Source organism: Salvelinus sp. IW2-2015, linkage group LG1 (genome assembly GCF_002910315.2).
Source record: "Salvelinus sp. IW2-2015 linkage group LG1, ASM291031v2, whole genome shotgun sequence".
Taxonomy (NCBI): Eukaryota; Metazoa; Chordata; class Actinopteri; order Salmoniformes; family Salmonidae; genus Salvelinus; species Salvelinus sp. IW2-2015.
This window is the reverse complement of record NC_036838.1, coordinates 28,313,878-28,334,726: the sequence shown is the minus strand read 5'-3', so window position 1 is coordinate 28,334,726 and position 20,849 is coordinate 28,313,878. Positions and strand designations below refer to the sequence as shown.

General features: G+C 41.6%; 1 protein-coding gene and 1 long non-coding RNA gene across 2 annotated transcripts; one reads left to right on the top strand and one right to left on the bottom strand.

Annotated features, from left to right (window-relative positions):
- The first annotated feature begins 406 nt into the window (after nt 1–406).
- On the top strand, nt 407–1,774 carry ppil1 (peptidylprolyl isomerase (cyclophilin)-like 1). Its single transcript, XM_023993375.2, has 4 exons — nt 407–608; nt 842–996; nt 1,257–1,325; nt 1,433–1,774. Exons 1-4 carry the CDS (start codon nt 553–555, stop codon nt 1,651–1,653), a joined length of 501 nt encoding a protein of 166 aa, XP_023849143.1. The 5' UTR covers nt 407–552; the 3' UTR covers nt 1,654–1,774.
- A 6,012-nt stretch (nt 1,775–7,786) lies between these two features.
- On the bottom strand, nt 7,787–17,874 carry LOC111967822 (uncharacterized). The gene is made up of 3 exons (XR_011479908.1): nt 11,784–17,874; nt 11,444–11,614; nt 7,787–11,172 (listed from the first exon to the last, which is right to left on the bottom strand). It is a non-coding gene; the product is annotated as an uncharacterized lncRNA (long non-coding RNA).
- Nucleotides 17,875–20,849: the final 2,975 nt, after the last annotated feature.

Below are 20,849 nucleotides of genomic sequence, written 5' to 3'. Positions count from 1 at the left end.
TGGCCATATATCACAAACCACTGAGGTGCCTTATTGCTATTATAAACTGGTTACCAACGTAATTAGAGCAGTAAAAATAAATGTTTNCTGGTTACCAACGTAATTAGAGCAGTAAAAATAAATGTTTTGTTATACCCTGTGGTATAYGGGCTGATATACCACGGCTGTCAGCCAATCATCATTCAGGGCTCTAACCACCCAGTTTATAATTGCTGATGAAGCATGATTACACCAACTAGAACAGACTGATGCTGCCACACATGAAGCATAGATGGGAGTCTCATTTCTTTTTTTTTTTTATATCTACCGCAAAAAAATGCTTATATCTACAGTGGTTGTACTATACTTTTTGTGCACTAAATGGCGGTAAAGTTCCAGTCTGAACTCAGACAATTAAAAAAATGCATTTCCGGCACAGTGCACATACGGGGGTTACTTCCGGTTTCTACCACAGTAGCCGTTACAGTTTTCATTGATAAATCGCACAACATTCGCTACTTTGCAGTTTTACTRTATTTATTTATACAATTACTCTAGATTTGTTAAGTCACCATGTCGGGAATACCACCAGATACATGGCAGCCACCAACAGTGAGCCTGGAGACAACGTAAGTTCTCATAGCTTGCTAGCCTACGTTAGCTAACTAGCCTTAGCTAAATGTTTTGAGTGAATGAATAGCTAACGTTAGCTAGTTAGCTAACTCGTTAGGAGTTACGCAAATGGTTGCTGATCAATCAATCATGTTTTTCGAATACCAAATGCTGTCCATTGGTTCATTTAATATCCGATGGAAAATTAATGCTACATCTTAGCAACATGTCACGCTCTCTTGTGTTCCAGAATGGGTACAATTGCAGTGGAACTATACTGGAGACATGCTCCCAAAACCTGCAAGAACTTTTCTGAGTTGGCCAGGAGAGGTTACTATAACAACACAAAGTTTCATCGTATCATCAAGGACTTCATGGTGCAGGGAGGAGACCCCACAGGAACAGGTGAGACAGACACACACACACACACAGATATACACACACTAACATAGATGAGGCCTGGAGAAATTCTTCAGAATGCCACTTGTTCCACTGCCAGGCTTTTGTCTTCCTGAGCATGAATCAGCTGTACACTTTTTTTTTTTTTTAGATGCATTCAGAATGTTCCAGGGAGACAGAAAAGAAGACTCACTAACTCAAATGATGACTAAATCTGTTGATGTCAACATCAGATTCTTACTCCCTGTAATGTTTGTTGCTTATAGGTCGTGGCGGTGCCTCCATATTTGGCAAAGAGTTTGAAGATGAACTTCACCCTGACCTGAAATTCACAGGTAACTATAGTCTCACAGTAATGAAATGGAAAAAAACATATCATAGTACCAAAATGTAATATTTTTATGGTGCTTTCTACTGCTCTTTTATGGTGTTCTCTCCCTAGGTGCAGGGATCCTAGCGATGGCCAATGCAGGACCAGATACAAACGGAAGCCAGTTCTTYCTGACCCTGGGGCCAACTCAGTGGTTGGATGGGAAGCACAGTATCTTTGGAAGGGTATGCCAAGGTATGGCAGTGGTCAACCGCGTCGGCATGGTGGAAACAAACACACAAGACCGACCTGCCGATGACATAAAAATCCTCAGGACGACTGTACCCAACTGAGATGCATTCATACAACCAAGGGCTACATTTTTTATTTGTACAGTCATTTTGTCATGATTTTTTTGTAATAAAAATGCCTTTAATTCATTTTACTATTCTCAAATAAATAATGTAACCATTATCATAATCGCTTAAATTGTTGTGGGTGACCAGTAGTGGTGTGTGGGTAAAATCACTGGGCAAGGCCCACCCCCATCTTTGTTTTTACCATCTTACAACCTATATGTTGTGATAATTGTGTTTGTTTGCTCTATAATCTGTTGGTTCATATGCCTTGCAACCGTATAGGCCTAAGGCCGAGACAATAAGACGGAGTGGCAGAATAAATTCAACCACACCTATGTTTCATCATAAATCCGGAGAGCAACCTCAGTTACATGACTTACAGCATGGTCAAGCAAGTAAATGCTTCCAACATTTTCGGACTACTAAACAACTTGATTTAGAACCACAGAGTACCGCAAGTCGCAAAGAAAACAGGAGYTGCCTCCACTATTCCAGCAACCATTTCAACATCATCAAATCACCTATGCTTAGTCTACAACTAAATGATACCAAAAACAATTTGGTGCAATCACAGTAAGCTAAATATGATATGGCTGTCCATGGTTCTGATTTCTCTGTGCGTATGTGCATGCACGTGTTTGTGCAAGTAGAAAAAACATGCTGACACCCTATTTGTAGAGAAATGCCAATACCATCTTCCTCTCAAGTTGACGAAACAGTCTTGACTGTCGTACAGTACACGCTTTTATTTTTTGTTTTCGTAGGCTACCTGGCTAAAATGCTTTCTCGCTAGCCTAACTTTCTTTCATTGGCAACAATGCGCCAGGCCAGCTAGTTAACATTAGCCTACTACATCTAGCTACATATTGAACTTTCATCCTCTCAAGCCAGGGGCTTTGACGTTATTGGCCAGTACGGAGAATTAAGTAAAACCGCAAGTCCAAATCCCTATTTCCATCCATTTCTAATTTAGGGAACTAGCAACCAGAGGACAACAACACAAGGCTACAATTCAAGTTTTATTTTCTGTCAAATCTGTCATTTTGCTCTCAATGTAACTTTAGTGAATCCAAATCCAAACKGGCTTCCCTTGACACTTTTTTGTGATGCGCCTGGACCATTCATAGCTGAGTTCCCTCAGTTTAGCTCAACGGTTGATTGTTTATTATTTTATACTTTTTTTATCAAGGGAGGCCAAATGCTCGCTGGCTTCCCTTGCATACAATGCTACAGGCGGCAACAATGTCATACTCCTTTTGACCAGACAGCATCAGATAGATGGCCTACACATACAGATATAGAGGGGCGCTGTTTCGCTCCCTCGGATGCTTTCTCTGGTGAGATACAGTACATTCAGCCTCTTGCAAACTGAAAGAAAATTATGAAGCACAGAGAGACGAAAGATACATWATTTTATTTTTCAGACATTTTTTATTGGTCAATTTTGAATACACGCCACTGTGGGTGACATGGTCGGAGTGACAAACTTGAAATAAAGCTGCGAGCAGCAATGAACGGGGTTCACAGTATGACTGAAAGGACACAAGATCAGTTGGATAACAAAGTAAGAACTCTGTCATGTAGGAACTATCTTCATTTATGCGCAATCATGAGTCTAAATACAAAATGGAGTGAATCTGAAGTTTGGTTCATGAGGAGAAGGTGATTGCAGATTATTTTGCATGAATCGTTTCCTTATTTTTTGAGATATATAAAACTGAATAACAAATTCAGTGTGGTTAATCTTGGGGACGTCCATGATAGCGATGACAAGTTTAAAGTTGAAAAGCTGCTGTGGAGTTGATTTACAGTGGTTTTAATTGACACGTACAAACAGATTTTTGATTTGTCTATACAGTGGCTTGCGAAATTATTCACCCCCCTTGGCATTTTTCCTATTTTGTATCATTTGATTTACACAACAACACTTTGAAGATGCAAAATATTTTTTATTGTGAAACAAACAAGACAAAAAAACAGAAAACTTGAGCGTGCATAACTGTTAACCCCCCCCCAAAGTCAATACTTCATTAGAGCCACCTTTTGCAGCAATTACAGCTGCAAGTCTCTTGGGGTATGTCTCTATAAGCTTGGCACATCTAGCCACTGGGATTTTTGCCCATTTGCCCAGCTCCTTCAAGTTGGATGAGTTCCACTGGTGTACAGCAATCTTTAAGTCATACCACAGATTCTCAATTGGATCGAGGTCTGGGCTTTGACTAGGCCATTCCAAGACATTTAAATGTTTCCCCTTAAACCACTCAAGTGTTGCTTTAGCAGTATGCTTAGGGTCATTTTCCTGCTGGAAGGTGAACCTCCGTCCCAGTGTCAAATCTCTGGAAGACTGAAACAGGTTTCCCTCAAGAATTTTCTGGTGTTTAGCGCCATCCATCATTCTTTCAATTCTGATCAGTTTCCCAGTCCCTGCCGATGGAAAAACATCCCCTCAGCACGATGCTGCCACCACCATGCTTCACTGTGGGGATGGTGTTCTCGGGGTGATGAGAGGTGTTGGGTTTGCGCCAGACATAATGTTTTCCTTGATGGCCTAAAAGCTCAAGTTTAGTCTCGTCTGACCAGAGTACATTCTTCCATATGTTTGGGGAGTCTCCCACATGCCTTTTGGCGAACACCAAACGTGTTTGCTTATTTTTTTCTTTAAGCAATGGCTTTTTCCTGGCCACTCTTCTGTAAAGCCCAGCTCTGTGGAGTGTACGGCTTAAAGTGGTCCTAATGACAGATACTCCAATCTCTGCTGTGGAGCTTTGCAGCTCCTTCAGGGTTATCTTTGGTCTCTTTGTTGCCTCTCTGATTAATGCCCTCCTTGCCTTGTCTGAGTTTTGGTGGGCGGCCCTCTCTTGGCAGGTTTGTTGTGGTGCCATATTCTTTCCATTTTTTAATAATGGATTTAATGGTGCTCCGTGGGATGTTCAAAGTTTCTGATATTTTTTTTATTTTTTATAACCCAACCCTGATCTGTACTTCTCCACAACTTTGTCTCTGACCTGTTTGGAGAGCTCCTTGGTCTTCATGGTGCCGCTTGCTTGGTGGTGCCCCTTGCTTAGTGATGTTGCAGACTCTGGGGCCTTTCAGAACAGGTGTATATATACTGAGATCATGTGACAGATCATGTGACATTTAGATTGCACACAGGTGGACTTTATTTAACTAATTATGTGACTTCTGAAGGTAATTGGTTGCACCAGATCTTATTTAGGGGCTTCATAGCAATGGAGGTGAATACATTTGCACGCACCATTTTTCCTTTGTAAAGTTATTAGCATTTTTTGTAACAAGTAATTTTTTTTTATTTCACTTCTCAAATTTAGATGTCCATTGCAAATATTTTTTTTTATTTGAATTACAGGTTGTAATGCAAAAAAATAGGAAAAACGCCAAGGGGGATGAATACTTTTGCAAGGCACTGTTACTCAGCCATATTTTCTCAAACTAATGAGCCTATATTCCAAATTTGGTGTCATTTGGTCCTATAGTTCATGAGGAAGAATTCTATATTTTTTGCGTATGTGCTAATATGCATCTATGTGGTCATCTTTGAATGCATCAAAGTTATTTTCTCAAATCTTTAGGGACTATTGTGATGAGTCCAAAGACCGAATTTGGAGTAAATCTGACTTTTAGTCTATCAGAAGAAGATTTGTTTTATTTTTATGATTGTTTTAAGCATTAGCGTTACAATTTTTTAAAAGGGCAATAGTTCATTTTACAAATTTTTTAAGATTTAGTTGTCAAACCTAACATGGTAATCATGGTAATGTCTTTGATGACACTTAAATGTTTCAAGTTGATAGGCCACTGTGAAGTGGATTTACAACGGATTTAAATGGACACGTCAAATCGGATTTCCTGATTTATCAGTTTCTCAGCCATGTCTTAACCAATCAAATTGAGGCAAATTTGTTCGACATGAGGAAAGACACCTGCATACAAAGTTTTAAGTCTAGGTCGAACGGGATGGCGGATATGAGGATGTGAGACTGCTTTTAACAGTGCCAACTATAGGCCAATCGGTGGCATTCTTTTAGAACAATTTTCTCATGGCCTCTAGTTTCTGTGTGCAAATCTAGAAAAAAAAGTTAKCAATCTAGGCTTGAGTTATTTGACCATGTCAAGGGAAAAAAATCTAAGAATAACAGGTTTCACAGTTTAGCTGAGAACCCCTAAATATGCCTGTTGTTTCTTATCTGATGCTTGCAGATAAGTCTCATTCTATAACTTGAACAGACTACCTCTGGAGGGAGACAAACAACAAAGCATACTGTAGGCCTTCTATTTCATTAGACGGTTATGTGACATAAGAAATAACCAACTCTTGTGGACACAGATAGGATGTTTTGGGTATAATGTTTGGTAATCTCCCTATAGCTTAAGGCTGGGTTCCCCAAGTGGCATTTAAAAAAAAAAATTGGCCCCACAAGTTTTCTGAGCAAATATTATATCATTATATATTATATCTGTTTGGGCTTCTTGCGGTCAATTTGTAGTCTACAAATTATTTGTAATTATGTTCCACCCCCCGACCATCCACTCAAGAAAAAATCGTCCTGCGGCTAAATCTAGTTGATGATCCCTGGTTTAAGGGTTATCCAAGTTCACCTGGCATCTGCCCTTAGCAGGGTTTCGACTACTCATTTACCGGCTCCCACGGTTCATTGCATAGGATGCCAAACTTGCGTGCCAATTTGACAAAGGACCAAATTCACTGAAACGTTTTGTAACATCTAAAAGGTCCCTTATACAACCTTGGAAATCTGCCAACTTAGGAGGATTTTATGGATCCTAATTTTGTCCGTAGGCTATATTATAACACAGTTCTGAGTCTCGAGTACACAACTTGGTCAGAGAGAGGAGAAGTTGGTTTTCACAGCCTGCCGTCGACTTTACATGACTTAATCATGCCAGGAGAAGAAGCAAAACTGAAATGTTTTCATGGGGCTGTACACACCTACAACATTAAACACAAATCCTCCATCAACACAAATGTCTCCATAAAAAAAGAAAATCCATATTTTAACTAAATCGATTTGTGGCCGCCCCTCACTTTTTTCGCTGACCTTAGCTGATCTCTGTGAGATAAAGCGGTGCATCACTGTTACACCAAACTCACTCAGCTAAGAAAAGTGCTATCTTCTTCTAATCAGTTGAGCGAACACATTTTTGTTAAGTCCACCAGACCAAACAGATGTGTTATGAAACGTTCCCCTTTGTCCTCTTCAAGCAGAGGTCTGGATCAGAGTTGGGGTTAATGGGTTTGAAATGGAATGCCGACTGCGAGCCAGGCCTAATCACCCAACATCAGTGACCGTCCTTACTAATACTCTTGTGGCTGAATGGAGGCAAGTACCCGCGGCAATGTTCCAACATCTAGTGGAAAGCCTTCCCAGAATAGTGGAGGCTGTTATAGCAGCAAAGGGGGAAACAACTCCATTTTAATGCCCATGATTTTGGAATGAGATGTTTGACGAGCAGGTGTCCACATACTTTTGGTCATGTAGTGTATTTATGTCAAACTCTTTTCAATTTTGGCATTTTCAATTTAAATCCCTTCCTCAATTGAAAGACTTCATTTCGAATTGACTCCGACGCCGGTCTGTATCACATATTGTAGGCTATATGATACATAGGCCTACATCCCACCAGACACTCTTACTGACAGTTGGGTCTGCTTTGCGTGATGTGTTGCCTCTACCTTCTTGCCCTTTGTGCTGTTGTCTGTGCCCAATAACGTTTGTACCCTGTTTTGTGCTGCTACCATGTTGTGTTGTCATGTGTTGTGCCGCTACCATGTTGTTGTCATAGGTCTCTCTTTAAGTTACAAAAATAAACTAGAATAGACAAAAAAAAGGGCTGATTTCATGGACACAGAATAAGCCTTGTCCTGGATGCTATGTTGTTGTCTTAGGTCTCTTTTTATGTAGTGTTGTGTTGTCTCTCTTGTCGTGATGTGTGTTTTGTCCTATATTTTAATTAAATGTATTTGTATTTTTAATCCTAGCCCCCGTCCCCGCAGGAGGCCTTTTCGTAGGCCATCATTGTAAATAAGAATTTGTTCTTAACTGACTTGCCTGGTAAAATAAATACAAATAAGGAGTAAGAAGGATCAGTGTTCTGTTTTAARGTATTTTATTACAGAAACGTTAACAAAAATATCTTATAAAACAGTATTAGTTAAAATAGAACACTTCTACATACGTTGATATAATGAGATACAGGTAACTGCGAAAATAAAGGAAACACCAACATAAAGTGTCTTAATAGGGCGTTGGGCCACGAGCCACCAGCGCAGCATCAATTGGCATCGGCTGGATGCCAATTGTGTCTGGAAATCTGGAAATGTGTCTGGAAATCTATTAGAGGGATACAACACCAGTCTTCCAATAGAAATTCTATAATTTGGTATTTTGTTGATGGTTGTGGAAAACGCTGTCTCAGGTACCAGTCCAGAATCTCCCATAAGTGTTCGATTGGGTTGAGATCTGGTGACTGAGACACACAAACACACTTTAAACCCCTCTTTGCTCCTTTGAGACCCCTCTTTCAAAGTCAGAGATCTCTTCTTCTAGCCATGGTAGCCAAAACAATGGGCAACTGGGAGTTTTTATACATGACCCTAAGAATGACGGGATGTTTTAATTGCTTAATTAATTCAGGAATCACACCCGTGTGAAAGCAACTGCTTTCAATTGACCTTGTATCCCTCATTTATCCCTCAAGTGTTTCCGTTCTTTTGGCAGTTACCTGTATATACAATGTTCCAGGTGTACATGTTGACTTTCAAAAAATACATCAAAAACCCTGCTGTGGTAGATTTGTATTGCAAGACCAACACTTCCGCAAGATACAACATGATACAGACATCAGAAATGGATTTGAAGTTTAACAGTAGACTAAAATGCATTATCTTTTTGTGACCAAATTACACACAGGGGGTTTATAACATTATTCTTTAGAATTAGATCCTGAGGTTGTTCATTTTGGTTGTTCAAATAAGAATAGTTCATTACAAATGGGGTGATTGCATGTCAATTTACCCGGTAAAATAAAAGGTACACGTCAATRCCTTGATTTGATGAACTACTGTATACTGAGTGTATGCACAGATTAGGCCTAATCCTGGACTAAAAAGCATGTTCAATGGAGATTCTCTGTGTGTGGGAAACCGGCCCAAAATGTTTAGGTGATCTAGGTGTAGCTATTTTATGATTGGTCTACAACACACTAATCATTTCAATCTTAAGAAAAATATGTTTCTATGATTTCACACGTTATGCTATAGATATTAAGTTGATTAAGCTAAATAAAACTATGATATTACACTCACTATACATCATACTGCAGTTCAAACCTAATACCCCACATTACTCAAGCACAACTCTGAGCAGCTACATGAACTATATAAAACACAAAGCCCCCAAAAACCCTTAATATATATACAGTGGCGAGAAAAAGTATGTGAACCCTTTGGAAATACCTGGATTTCTGCATAAATTGGTCATAAAATGTAATCTGRTCTTCATCTARGTMACAACAATAGACAAACACAGTCTGCTTAAACTAATAACACACAAACAATTATAYGTTTTCATGTCTTTATTGAACACACCGTGTAAACATTCACAGTGCAGGGTGGGAAAAGTATGTGAACCCTTGGATTTAATAAATGGTTGACCCACCTTTGGCAGCAATATCCTCAACCAAACGTTTTCTGTAGTTACAGATCAGACCTGCACAAAAGTCAGGAGGAATTTTGGACCATTCCTCTTTACAAAACTGTTTCAGTTCAGCAATATTATTGGGATGTCTGGTGTGAACTGCTCTCTTGAGGTCATGCCACAGTATCTCAATCGGGTTGAGTCCTGACCTGAGTCCTGACCTTTACTTCTGTGTTTTGGTTCGTTGTCCYGTTGCATCACCCAACTTCTGTTGAACTTCAATTGGCGGACAGGTAACCTAACTTTCTCCTGCAAAATGTCTTGATAAACTTGGGAATTCATTTTTCCGTCGATGATAGCAAGCTGTCCAGACCCTGAGGCAGCAAAGCAGCCCCAAACCATGATGCTCCCTCCACCATACTTTACAGTTGGGATGAGGTTTTATTGTTGGTGTGCTGTRGCTTTTTTCTCCACACATAGTGTTGTGTGTTCCTTCCAAGCAACGCAACTGTAGTTTCATCTGTCCACAAAATATTTTGCCAGTAGCACTGTGGAACATCCAGGTTCATTTTTGCAAACTTCAGATGTGCAGCAATGTTTTTTTAGACAGCAGTGGCTTCTTCCGTGGTGTTCTCCCATGTACACCATTCTTGTTTAGTGTTTTACGTATCGTAGACTCGTCAACAGAGATGTTAGCATGTTCCAGAGATTTCTGTAAGTCTTTAGCTGACACTCTAGGATTCTTCTTAACCTCATTGAGCATTCTACACTGTGCTCTTGCAGTCATCTTTGCAGGACGGCCACTCCTAGGGAGAGTAGCTACAGTGCCAAACTTTCTCCATTTATATACAATTTGTCTTGCACATCAAGGCATTTAGAGATACTTTTGTAACCCTTTCCAGCTTTATGCAAGTCAACAATTCTTAATCTTAGGTCTACTGAGATCTCTTTTGTTCGAGGCATGGTTCACATCAGGCAATGCTTCTTGTGAATAGCAAACTCAAATTATGTGAGCGTTTTTTTAATAGGGCAAGGCAGCTTTAACCAACATCTCCAATCTCTTCTCATCTCATTGATTGGACTCCAGTTTTTTTTATTTTACCTTTATTTAACTAGGCAAGTCAGTTAAGAACAAATTCTTATTTTCAATGACGGCCTAGGAACAGTGGGTTAACTGCCTTGTTCAGGGGCAGAACAAGAGATTTGTACCTTGTCAGCTCAGGGATTCAAACTTGCAACCTTTCGGTTACTAGTACAAAACCCTAACCACTAGGCTACCCTGCCGCCAGGTTAGCTGACTCCTGACTCCAATTAGCTTTTGGAGAAGTCATTAGCCTAGGGGTTCACATACTTTTTCCAACCTACACTGTGAATGTTTAAATGATGTATTCAATATAGACAAAAAAATATATAATAATTTGAGTGTTATTAGTTTAAGCACACTATGTTTGTCTATTATAAAGATCAGATCAAATTTGATGACCAATTTATGCAGAAATCCAGGTAATTCCAAAAGGTACACATACGTTTTCTTGCCACTGTGTGTATATATATATATATATATTTTTTTTTTAAATTACAAAAATAGACAAAAAAAAGGCTTGTTTCCCGGACACATATTAAGCCTAGTCCTGGACGAAAAAGCATGGTCTCAGTCCCACTAGGCTTAATCTGTGTCTGGGAAACCAGCCCGAAAAGTAGTAGTAGAACAGTCAGTCTATAGATTATTGCTGTATGTCTTCTCATCGTCAGTAACATGATCCAGAGCATAGAGACCTACCATCTCCTCCTTCATCATCATAGGAAGGTCATCTGCTGGCCGACAGATTGTCTGGAGGCGCTTGGGAGCAAAGGGATCTCAAAGTAAGTATAATCAATGTGCTTCAAAAGTATTCTTACAAATCTCAGAATAGTGCATAAACTATATGCTAGAGATGAAAGAACCAGATGAAAGGTCCCAGCCTTTCCGATCAGATTAATTTTATTTAGCCTTTCTAATTTACATTTTCTAGATTGTTAACTTTGTAAATATGACAAAGTGCAACAACAAGAATTTGATGCAATCATTCACACTTTTAAATGTTCCAGGGAAAACTTCCCATCATACTGACCTGCCAGAAAGTCCCTTTGCCCCGGTACAATTTGTAGACCATGGTGATGGGGATGAGAGATAGGGAAGACATAGCCAGGAACCAGCCTAGCCAGTAGGCCCACCACGGGTACACATATGTGTTGTTGAACTTCAAAGGGCTGTACTTCAGCAGGGAGAATACAAAGGTTCCCTTGAAGAGAGAAAAGAAGATGTCAGAAATATGTTGTTTCATTGTTGTTTTGATTATGTCTTGCCTTGCCATTGATAGACAGCAGAAAGTTTTGTAAGCATAATTGCAGTTGTATCCATAAAAAAGAATGAATGAAATAATGATAAAAATGGACTGGGTTTAAACTCACTGTGCAGATAGTAGGGGTAATGTAGAGCCAACAATACTTGACCAGGGAGGAGGGCCTATAGCCAATCATGTCCTCAATGTTGTCACAGAAGCGTTCAGCGCCTTCGAAAGAGACAGACATGTTACAGGATGTAACGTGCATGMTAAGAATTGGGAAGCAAGTACAGGGAGTGCATTTCATAAAAGTTACATGGAACAAAACAAGAAACACGAGTAGCGTACAGACATGAAACATATAAACAGAAACAATAACGCCTGAGGAAAGAACCAAAGGGAGTGCCAGATATAGGGGAGGTAATCAGGAAGGTGATGGAGTCCAGATGAGTCTCATGAGGCACAGGTGCTTGTAACGATGGTGACAGGTGTGTGTAATTATGAGTAAACTGGTGACAATGAGCGCCAGAGAGGAGCGGGAGTAGACGTGACAGTACCACCTCCCTGAGGAACCCGACTAGCCGACAGAGGCACGGGAACCCGACGAGCCGGCTGAGGTGCGAGAACCCGCAGAGCCGGCTGAGGCGCGAGAACCCGCAGAGCCGGCATGAGGCGCGTGAACCCGCAGAGCCGGCATGAGGCGCGTGAACCCGCAGAGCCAGCTGAGGCGCGAGAACCCGCAGAGCCGGCATGAGGCGCGTGAACCCGCAGAGCCGGCATGAGGCGCGTGAACCCGCAGAGACGGCATGAGGCGCGTGAACCCGCAGAGAAGGCTGAGGCGTGGGAGCTCGATGAGCCCGTGGGATCCCGACAATCCGACTGGGGCATGGGAGCCAAATGAGCCAGCTGAGGTACGGGAGCCCGACCAGCTGAGGTATGGGAGTCTGACGAGCCAACAGTTGCGCGTAACRATGGTGACAGGTGTGCGTAATGATGAGTAAACTGGGGACAATGAGCGCCAGAGAGGAGGAGCGGGAGTAGACGTGACAGTACCCCTTCCCTGACGCATGGCTCCAGCCGCAGGACACCGACCAGAGGGACGGTCCCAAGGACCAGGGTGGTCGTTTCTGTTGAGACACGGGAGCCCGACGAGCCGGCTGAGGCGCGGGAAGCCACAGAGCCGGCTGAGGCACGTGTACCCACAGAGCCGGCTGTGGCGAGTTGCTTCAGCAGCCGCCCTTGGACCTGACGTCACCAGTAAAAAAGCAAAAAAAATACAATTAATCCCTGTTGCTTCCCTTTGGTGAGGCGTTATTCTGTAACGTGTATGCTAAGAATCGGGAAGCAACTACAGGGAGTGCAAATTTTATAATAAATGAAAACTAGTACAAAACAAGAAACACGAAAAGTGTACAGACATGAAATCGAGTCAATAATGCCTGGGTAATGAACCAAAGGGAGTGACTGATATAGGGGAGGTAATCAGGAAGGTGATGGAGTCCAGGTGAGTCTCATGAAGCGCAGGTGCRCGTAACAATGGTGGCAGGTGTGAGTAATGATGAGTAAACTGGCGACAACGAGCACCAGAGAGGAGGAGCGGGAGTAGACGTGACAGAAGCCCACTTTAAATCGTATCTTTTTAACTAGCTCTTCTGTGTGTTTTTTAAACGTTAGATCTTTATCAATCCAAACGCCCAGATATTTATAGGCGGGAACACACTCGATGAGAGAACGATTCCAATTAGTAAAAGTGTAGTCCATCTGAGACATTTTTGCGTGAATTATAGAATAGGCAAATCAAAATATATTTTATATTTGAGATTCTTCAAATAGCCACTCTTTGCCTAGATGACAGCTTTGCACACTCTTGACATTCTATCAACCAGCTTCACCTGGAATGCTTTCCCAACAGTTTTGAAGGAGTTCCCACGTATGCTGAGCACTTGTTGGCTGCTTTTCCTTCACTCTGCTGTCCGACTCATCCCAAAACATTTCAATTTGGTTGAGGTCGGGGGATTGTGGAGGCCAGGTCAACTAATGCAGCACTCCATCACTCTCCTTCTTGGTAAAATAGCTTTTTTTATGAGTAGGGAACGGTCAACGGTGTTGAAGGCTTTGGAAAGGTCTATAAATAAGGCAGCACAATGATTTTATGATCTAGGCAATTTAACACAACATGTAAAACAAGCATAGACTTAAAAGTGTTATGTCCAAATCTAAACCAGACTGGTTCACATTCAGAAAAAAGTGAGAAAGTAAATAAATTAGCTGTGAGTTGGTCAGGGATTCTAATACCTTGGCTAGGCAGGTTGAGAACTTCAAGTTCCTTGGTGTCCACATCACCAACAAACTATCATGGTCCAAACATACTAAGACAGTCGTGAAGAGGGCACGACAAAGCCTATTCCCCCTCAGGAGATTGAAAAGATTTGGCATGGGTTCTCAGATCCTCAAAATGTTCTACAGCTGCACCATCGAGAGCATCCTGACTGGTTCCATCACTGCCTGGTATGGCAACTGCTCGGCCTCCGACCACAAGGCACTACAGAGGGTAGTGYGTATGGCCMAGTACATCACTGGTGCTAAGCTGCCTGCCATCCAGGACCTCTACACCAGGCGGTGTCAGAGGAAGGCCCTAAAAATTGTCAAAGATAATCAAATGGCTACCCGGACTATTTCCTTTGTGTKCCCCCCCAACTCCTCTTTTACGCTGCTGCTACTCTCTGTTGATCATATATGCATAGTCACTTTAACTATACAKTCATGTACATACTACCTCAATTGGCCCGACCAACCAGTGCTCCCGCACATTRGCTAACCGGGGCTATCTGCATTGTGTCCCGCCACCCACAACCCGCCAACCCCTCTTTTACGCTACTGCTACTCTCTGTTTATAATATATGCATAGTCACTTTAACCATATCTACATGTACATACTACCTCAATCAGCCTGACTACCCAGTGTCTGTATGTAGCCTCGCTACTTTTATAGCCTCGCTACTGTTATTTTCACTGTCTTTTTACTGTTGTTTTTATTTCTTTACTTACCTATTGTTCACCTAATACCTTTTTTGCACTATTAGTTAGAGCCTGTAAGCAAGCATTTCACTGTAAGGTCTACACCTGTTGTATTCGGCGCACGTGACAAATAAACTTTGATTTGATTTGATCATTGCATAATGCAGAAAATGCACGGGAGTTCAGGGGCCTTGTTTTAACAAAGTTAACCTGTTAACCTTCACTGTAGTGCCCAAAATATCTTTCAAGCTGTCAGGCATTCCCTTGGCAGCAAGAGCCTCTCGGTGGTTGCTGCAGTGTACCCAAGTGGCGTTGGGAGCAACTGCTTGCACGCGCGTTACCTCTCCACTGTGTCTCCCTGTCATGGCTTTTGTGCCATCAGTACAGATACCAACTCATCTTGACCACCAAAGTCCATTTGATGTCACAAAGCTGTCCAGTACTTTAAAAATATCCTCTCATGTTTTCCTTGTTTCCAGTGGTTTGCAGAAGAGGATGTCATCCTTAATTGACCCCCCATAAACGTAACGGACGTAACGGACATATACCAGGAGCTGTGCCAGGCCCGCCATGGTCTGTTGACTCAGCTGTAACGCATATAATTCACTGGCTTGTATGTGAAGCAGTAATTGTTTCAAAACATGTCACTGATGCGTCGTGAAACAGTGTTGTTTGATGAAGTCATTGTCTGTATAGTTTTTGGGCCTTTTCCCCCAGCATTGTCCCAGCCATATCCGCAGCAGCAGGAAGAATTAAGTCCTCCACAATAGTATGGGGTAGCTCACCATATAAGACGCTTCTAGCCCCTTCTTATTAATGGTATCTATTGCTTTTATACATGTCTTACTACTCGAAAGTCATCTTTATTCTCGCTCAAAAACTCCCGTGGCTTGTTTTTTTACATTGTCATGTTTCGTTTCTATATGTCTGTGCAAGAGTGAAGGTTTCCCGCGAAAGAGTAACGGTTAATGCGATTGGATGTTCATTATTTGACTAGGCTGCCTGTATTTGACATTGTGTTGYTATTTCGCTGAACACTRGATGGTTWAATTTWATTTTTGTCAGTGAAACAAGGCTACTCAGGCGAGAAAAAAACCTCACCCAAATGTATAGGCCCATTGGAAAATATAAATGTACTGTTTGAAAATGTGATTCACATTTTTATTTGGCGTACCCCCGACGGCATTGTGCGTACCCCGTACCCCAGTTTGGGAATACCTGATATAGGGGACAGATCAGAGTGACAGCAAGTCGCAAACATGTAATGGTTGAGTGGCTGGCCTTGTCCTTTTGATCTGTTTGTCCCTGTAGTCAYTGTCAGTTTAGAAGCCTTTGTCAAGGCTTGCAAGTGATATAAAACACCAAATATCAGTTGGTATGCTGTAATATATAGTTACATATTCACTATTAGCAATTCCTGAATAGATTTTCAATACAATTCAACAATAACGTACTGTATTGTTGTTTTGCTGTATATTTAATGCTGCATACTATAAATGATGGTGCATTGTAGAAAAGTATTGTGAGAGGGGAAAGAACCGCTGGCTCATTAACATATTTTAARGCATGCCTTGAAAGTGGCTATATTTGTTCCACCCGGTTAGTGAGAGTCCTGTATYAATTTAAGTGATATGTGTTAGTAGTTCCCTAACAATTCAAAATGTATATAGGGGACAGATCAGACTGGCAGTGGATCTTAAAACCTCTACAGGATCGGTCGGGACGGTTGAGCTAACGTAGGCTAATGTGATTAGCATGAGGTTGTAAGTAACAAGAACATTTCCCAGGACATAGACATATCTGATATTGGCAGAAAGCTTCAATTCATGTTAATCTAACTGCACTGTCGAATTTACAGTAGATTTTACAGTGAAAGAATACCATGCTATTGTTTGAGGATAGTGCACAGTTATAAACCAATTAGGCACATTTGGGCAGTCTTGATACCAAATGTTGAACAGAAACGCAATGGTTCATTGGATCAGTCTAAAACTTTGCACATACACTGCTGCCATCTAGTGGCCAAAATCAAAATTGCACCTGGGCTGGAATAATACATTTTGGTCTTTCTCTTACATTTCAAAGCTGATGGTACAAAAAAAAATACAAAAAAACACGTTTCTTTGTATTATCTTTTACCAGATCTAATGTGTTATATTCTACTATATTAATTTAACATTTCCACAAACTTCAAATTGTTTCCTTTCAAATGGTATCAATAATATGCATATCCTTGCTTCAGGTCCTGAGCTACAGGCAGTTAGATTTGGGTATGTCATTTTAGGTGAAAATTGGAAAAAAAGAGTCCGATCCTTAAGAGGATTTATTAAACCTATAATGGTTGAATATTCAACCATGTCCATTTGATCTGTTTTACCCTGTAATCACGGACAGTTTGGAAGCCTTTGTTTAGGCCTCTAGAAGTGCAAGTGATATAAAACACMTAGTATTAATATGCTGTAATATACAAATGCCTAGCAGCCAACCTACTTGCTCCAATCCCTTGTAATAAGGGGTTGGAACCAGTTTAGGGAACAGAATTAAAAAACAGAAAATAATACAATTATTTGAGGAACAGAATTAGAACCGGGATCTATATTTTTCTGGAACAGAACCGTTATTTTAAAAGCAATGGAACCGGTAAATAACATTCTTTAATGTTACAAGCCTTTTTTTCCAGTCCCACAAAAATCACAACAAAGTTCCTATGCAAGCCCTCACTCTGTCACTCAAAAGTATTCTAGTGTCTGCCTGCCAGCTGGAAATCTTTGCCAGTGTGTGTGTGTGTGTAAACTGCCTGGCCCTTCCCCTCCGAAGCATTGCTTATTATAGCCTACTGACGACATTACAAATGTGATTAAAAAATTAGGAAGAGAGATTTTTAAATAGTGAGGAATGGATTAACTTTTTCARAATGTAGTTAAGGATACTATAATTATCACGTTCCACATTGGATTTATTAACTACAGAAAGGTAAGTTGTGTTTTAATTCTAGTGCTGCTCTGCACACACAAGATTGTTAGCTCTGATCCAACGTTAAGCCAAATCTCTGAAGTTCAAAGACATTCAAAATTCCTCCATWGAAGCCTAATTCCGGTAAATCATGTCATAACAAGATGCCCAGCACTTCAAGCCAAGCCTCCAGTCGCATCTCACACCCTACACTTGTCTGTCCATAGTGACTGGCAGCACAGTGCACAGTGTGTGTGTTTGTCTTTCATTATGATTCAATTAAACCATGCTGTTACGGCAAAATACAATTTGCTCTTAACGACTTCCCTATAAAGATGAAATCACTTACCCACTCCATAGCAAGCTGCTCGATCCGCACTGATTGGTGAAGTAATTTAATGTCGAGCTAAATGTTTAAAAAAAATCTATGTCAGAGGTTTCAAAAGGAACAGAAAAGAACGATATAAAGCAGAACTTTTTTTTTGGTTCAAACCATTTCAGAACTTTATTTTGCTGTTCGGAACAGTGCAATGAAAAAAACATGTTTTACGAATTACAATTTGTATTATATGTTACGAATTTACTAAACGTACAACATGTTACGTTTTTGCAAAACGTATGGTATGTTACGAATTCTAGCTAGGTGGCTAACTTTAGCTAGTTTATAAGTTAGGTTAAAGGGTTAAGGTTAGGGTTAGGAGAAAGGGTTAGTAAGGAGTTCTTAACGTTTTGTACACTCCGTGTACAATTGAATATAGGATGGAAAAGATTTGTTTACGTTTCTACCTGAAATATTCCACACACTTTCAACGTATACATAGTTCTGATGATTATGTTGAAATTAAATTGATGTAACAACCTGTTAGTCAGGTTAAGTCAATGTATTCAAGTTTAAGTTTTACCCCTATTTCAATATTTACAAACGCTGGTTGAAATGAGATGAAAGCAGTACTGGTTGATGACTTTWAAAAAAATCCWATCTATTTTCCACGTTGATTCCACATCACAATACGTTGACCAATTACTTTGAAACAACGTTGATTCAACCAGTGTCTGATCAGTGGGTATCCTGTGTCACGTCTACTCCAGCTCCTCCTCTCTGGCGCTCGTTGTCGCCAGTTTATTCATTATTACGCCCACCTGTCACCATCGTTACGTGCACCTGCGCCTCATTAGACTCACCTGGATTCCATCACCTTCCTGAATCCCTCCCCTATATCTGTCACTCCCTTTGGTTCTTTCCTCAGGCGTTATTGTTTCTGTTTAATGTCTGTATGCTAGTCGTGGTTCTTTGTTTGTTCCATATACCGTTATTTATTAAATGCACTCCCTGTACTTGCTTCCCGATTCTTAGCATACACGTTACAGAATAACGCCTTACAGAATAACAGGGATTTTCTTTTGCTTTTTTTTTACTGGTGACGTCAGGTCGAAGGGCAGCTGCTGAAGCAACCGGGGTTATCTCAGCTGGCTCGTCAGGCTTCCATGCCTCAGCTGGCTTGACAGGTTCACAAGCCTTGGTTGGCTCGTCAGGCTTCCATTGCCGAAGCTACCAGGAATGCCTCAGCTAGCTCGTCGGGCTTTCATGCCTCAGCTGGCTCGACAGGTTCTCAAGCCTCAGTTGACTCGTCAGGCTGTCATTGCCAATGCTACCGGGRATGCCTGAGCTGGTTCGACAGGTTCTCAAGTCTCGGTTGGCTCGTCAGGCTTCCATGCCTCAGCCGGCTCGCCGGGATCCTATGCCTGAGCCAGCTCATCAGGCTCCCGCGCCTCAGCCGGCTCGACAGGTTCCCGCACCTCACCCGTCTCTACAGGTTCCCGCGCCTCAGCTGGCTCTACAGGCTCCCGTGCCTCAGCCGACCATAATTCTATCCTCCTGATTCCTGCTTACAAGCAAAAATTTAAGCAGGAAGCACCAGTCACTAGATCAATAAAAAAGTGGTCAGATGAAGCAGATGCTAAGCTACAGGACTGTTTTGCTAGCACAGACTGGAATATGTTCCGCGATTCCTCTAATGCCATTGAGGAGTACACCACATCTGTCATTGGCTTCATCAATAAGTGCATCGATGACGTCGTCACCACAGTGACCGTACATTCATACCCCAACCAGAAAACATGGATTACAGGCAGCCTCCGCATTGAGCTAAAGGCTAGAGCTGCCGCTTTCAAGGAGCTGGACTCTAACCCGGAAGCTTAAAAGAAATCCTGCCATGTCCTCCGACGAACCATCAAACAGGCAAAGCATCAATACAGGACTAAGATCGAGTCGTACTACACCGGCTATGACGCTCGTCGGATGTGGCAGGGCCTGCAAACCATCACAGACTTCAAAGGGAAGCACAGTCGAGAGCTGCCCAGTGGCACAAGCCTACCGGACGAGCTAAACTACTTCTATGCTCGCTTCGAGGCAAATAACACTGAAACATGCATGAGAGCGCCAGCTGTACCGGAAGACTGTGTGATCACGCTCTCCACAGCCAATGTGAGTAAGACCTTTAGACAGGTCAACATTCACATGGCCACAAGGCCAKACGGATTATCAGGACATGTACTGCGAGCATGCGCTGACCAACTAGCAAGTGTCTTCACTGACATTTTCAACCTCTCCCTGTCCGAGTCTGTAATACCAACATGTTTTAAGCAGACCACCATAGTGCCTGTGCACAAGAACACTAAGGTAACCTGCCTAAATGACTACCGACTCCATCACCTTCCTGATTACCTCCCCTATATCTGTCACTCCCTTTGGTTCTTTCCCCAGGCGTTATTGACTCTGTTTCTGTTTCATGTCTGTACACTTTTCATGTTTCTTATTTTGTACTATGTTCAATTTATTATTAAATGTGCTCTCCCTGTAGTTGCTTCCCAATTCTTAGCGTACACGTTACAGCTTCTGTAAAAAAAAAAATGATATGAGACACCAAACCTGTTCACAGGGATGGTTAACTCTCAAAGTTCCAATAGTCCATACTGGTCTAGGTAGATCCACTTTCAGTTTTAATGTGCAGTTGCCATACCAGACGGTGATACAAACAGTCAGGATGTTCTCAATGGTGCAGCTGTAAAGTTCCTAAGGATCTGAAGGGCCATGCCAAATCGTTTCAGCCTCCTGAGGGAGAAGAGGGACTACCGTGCCTTCTTCCCGACTGTGCTGGAGTTAGAGGACATTGATGTGTACACTGAGGAACTTGAAGCTCTTGACCCTCTCCACTGCGGCCCC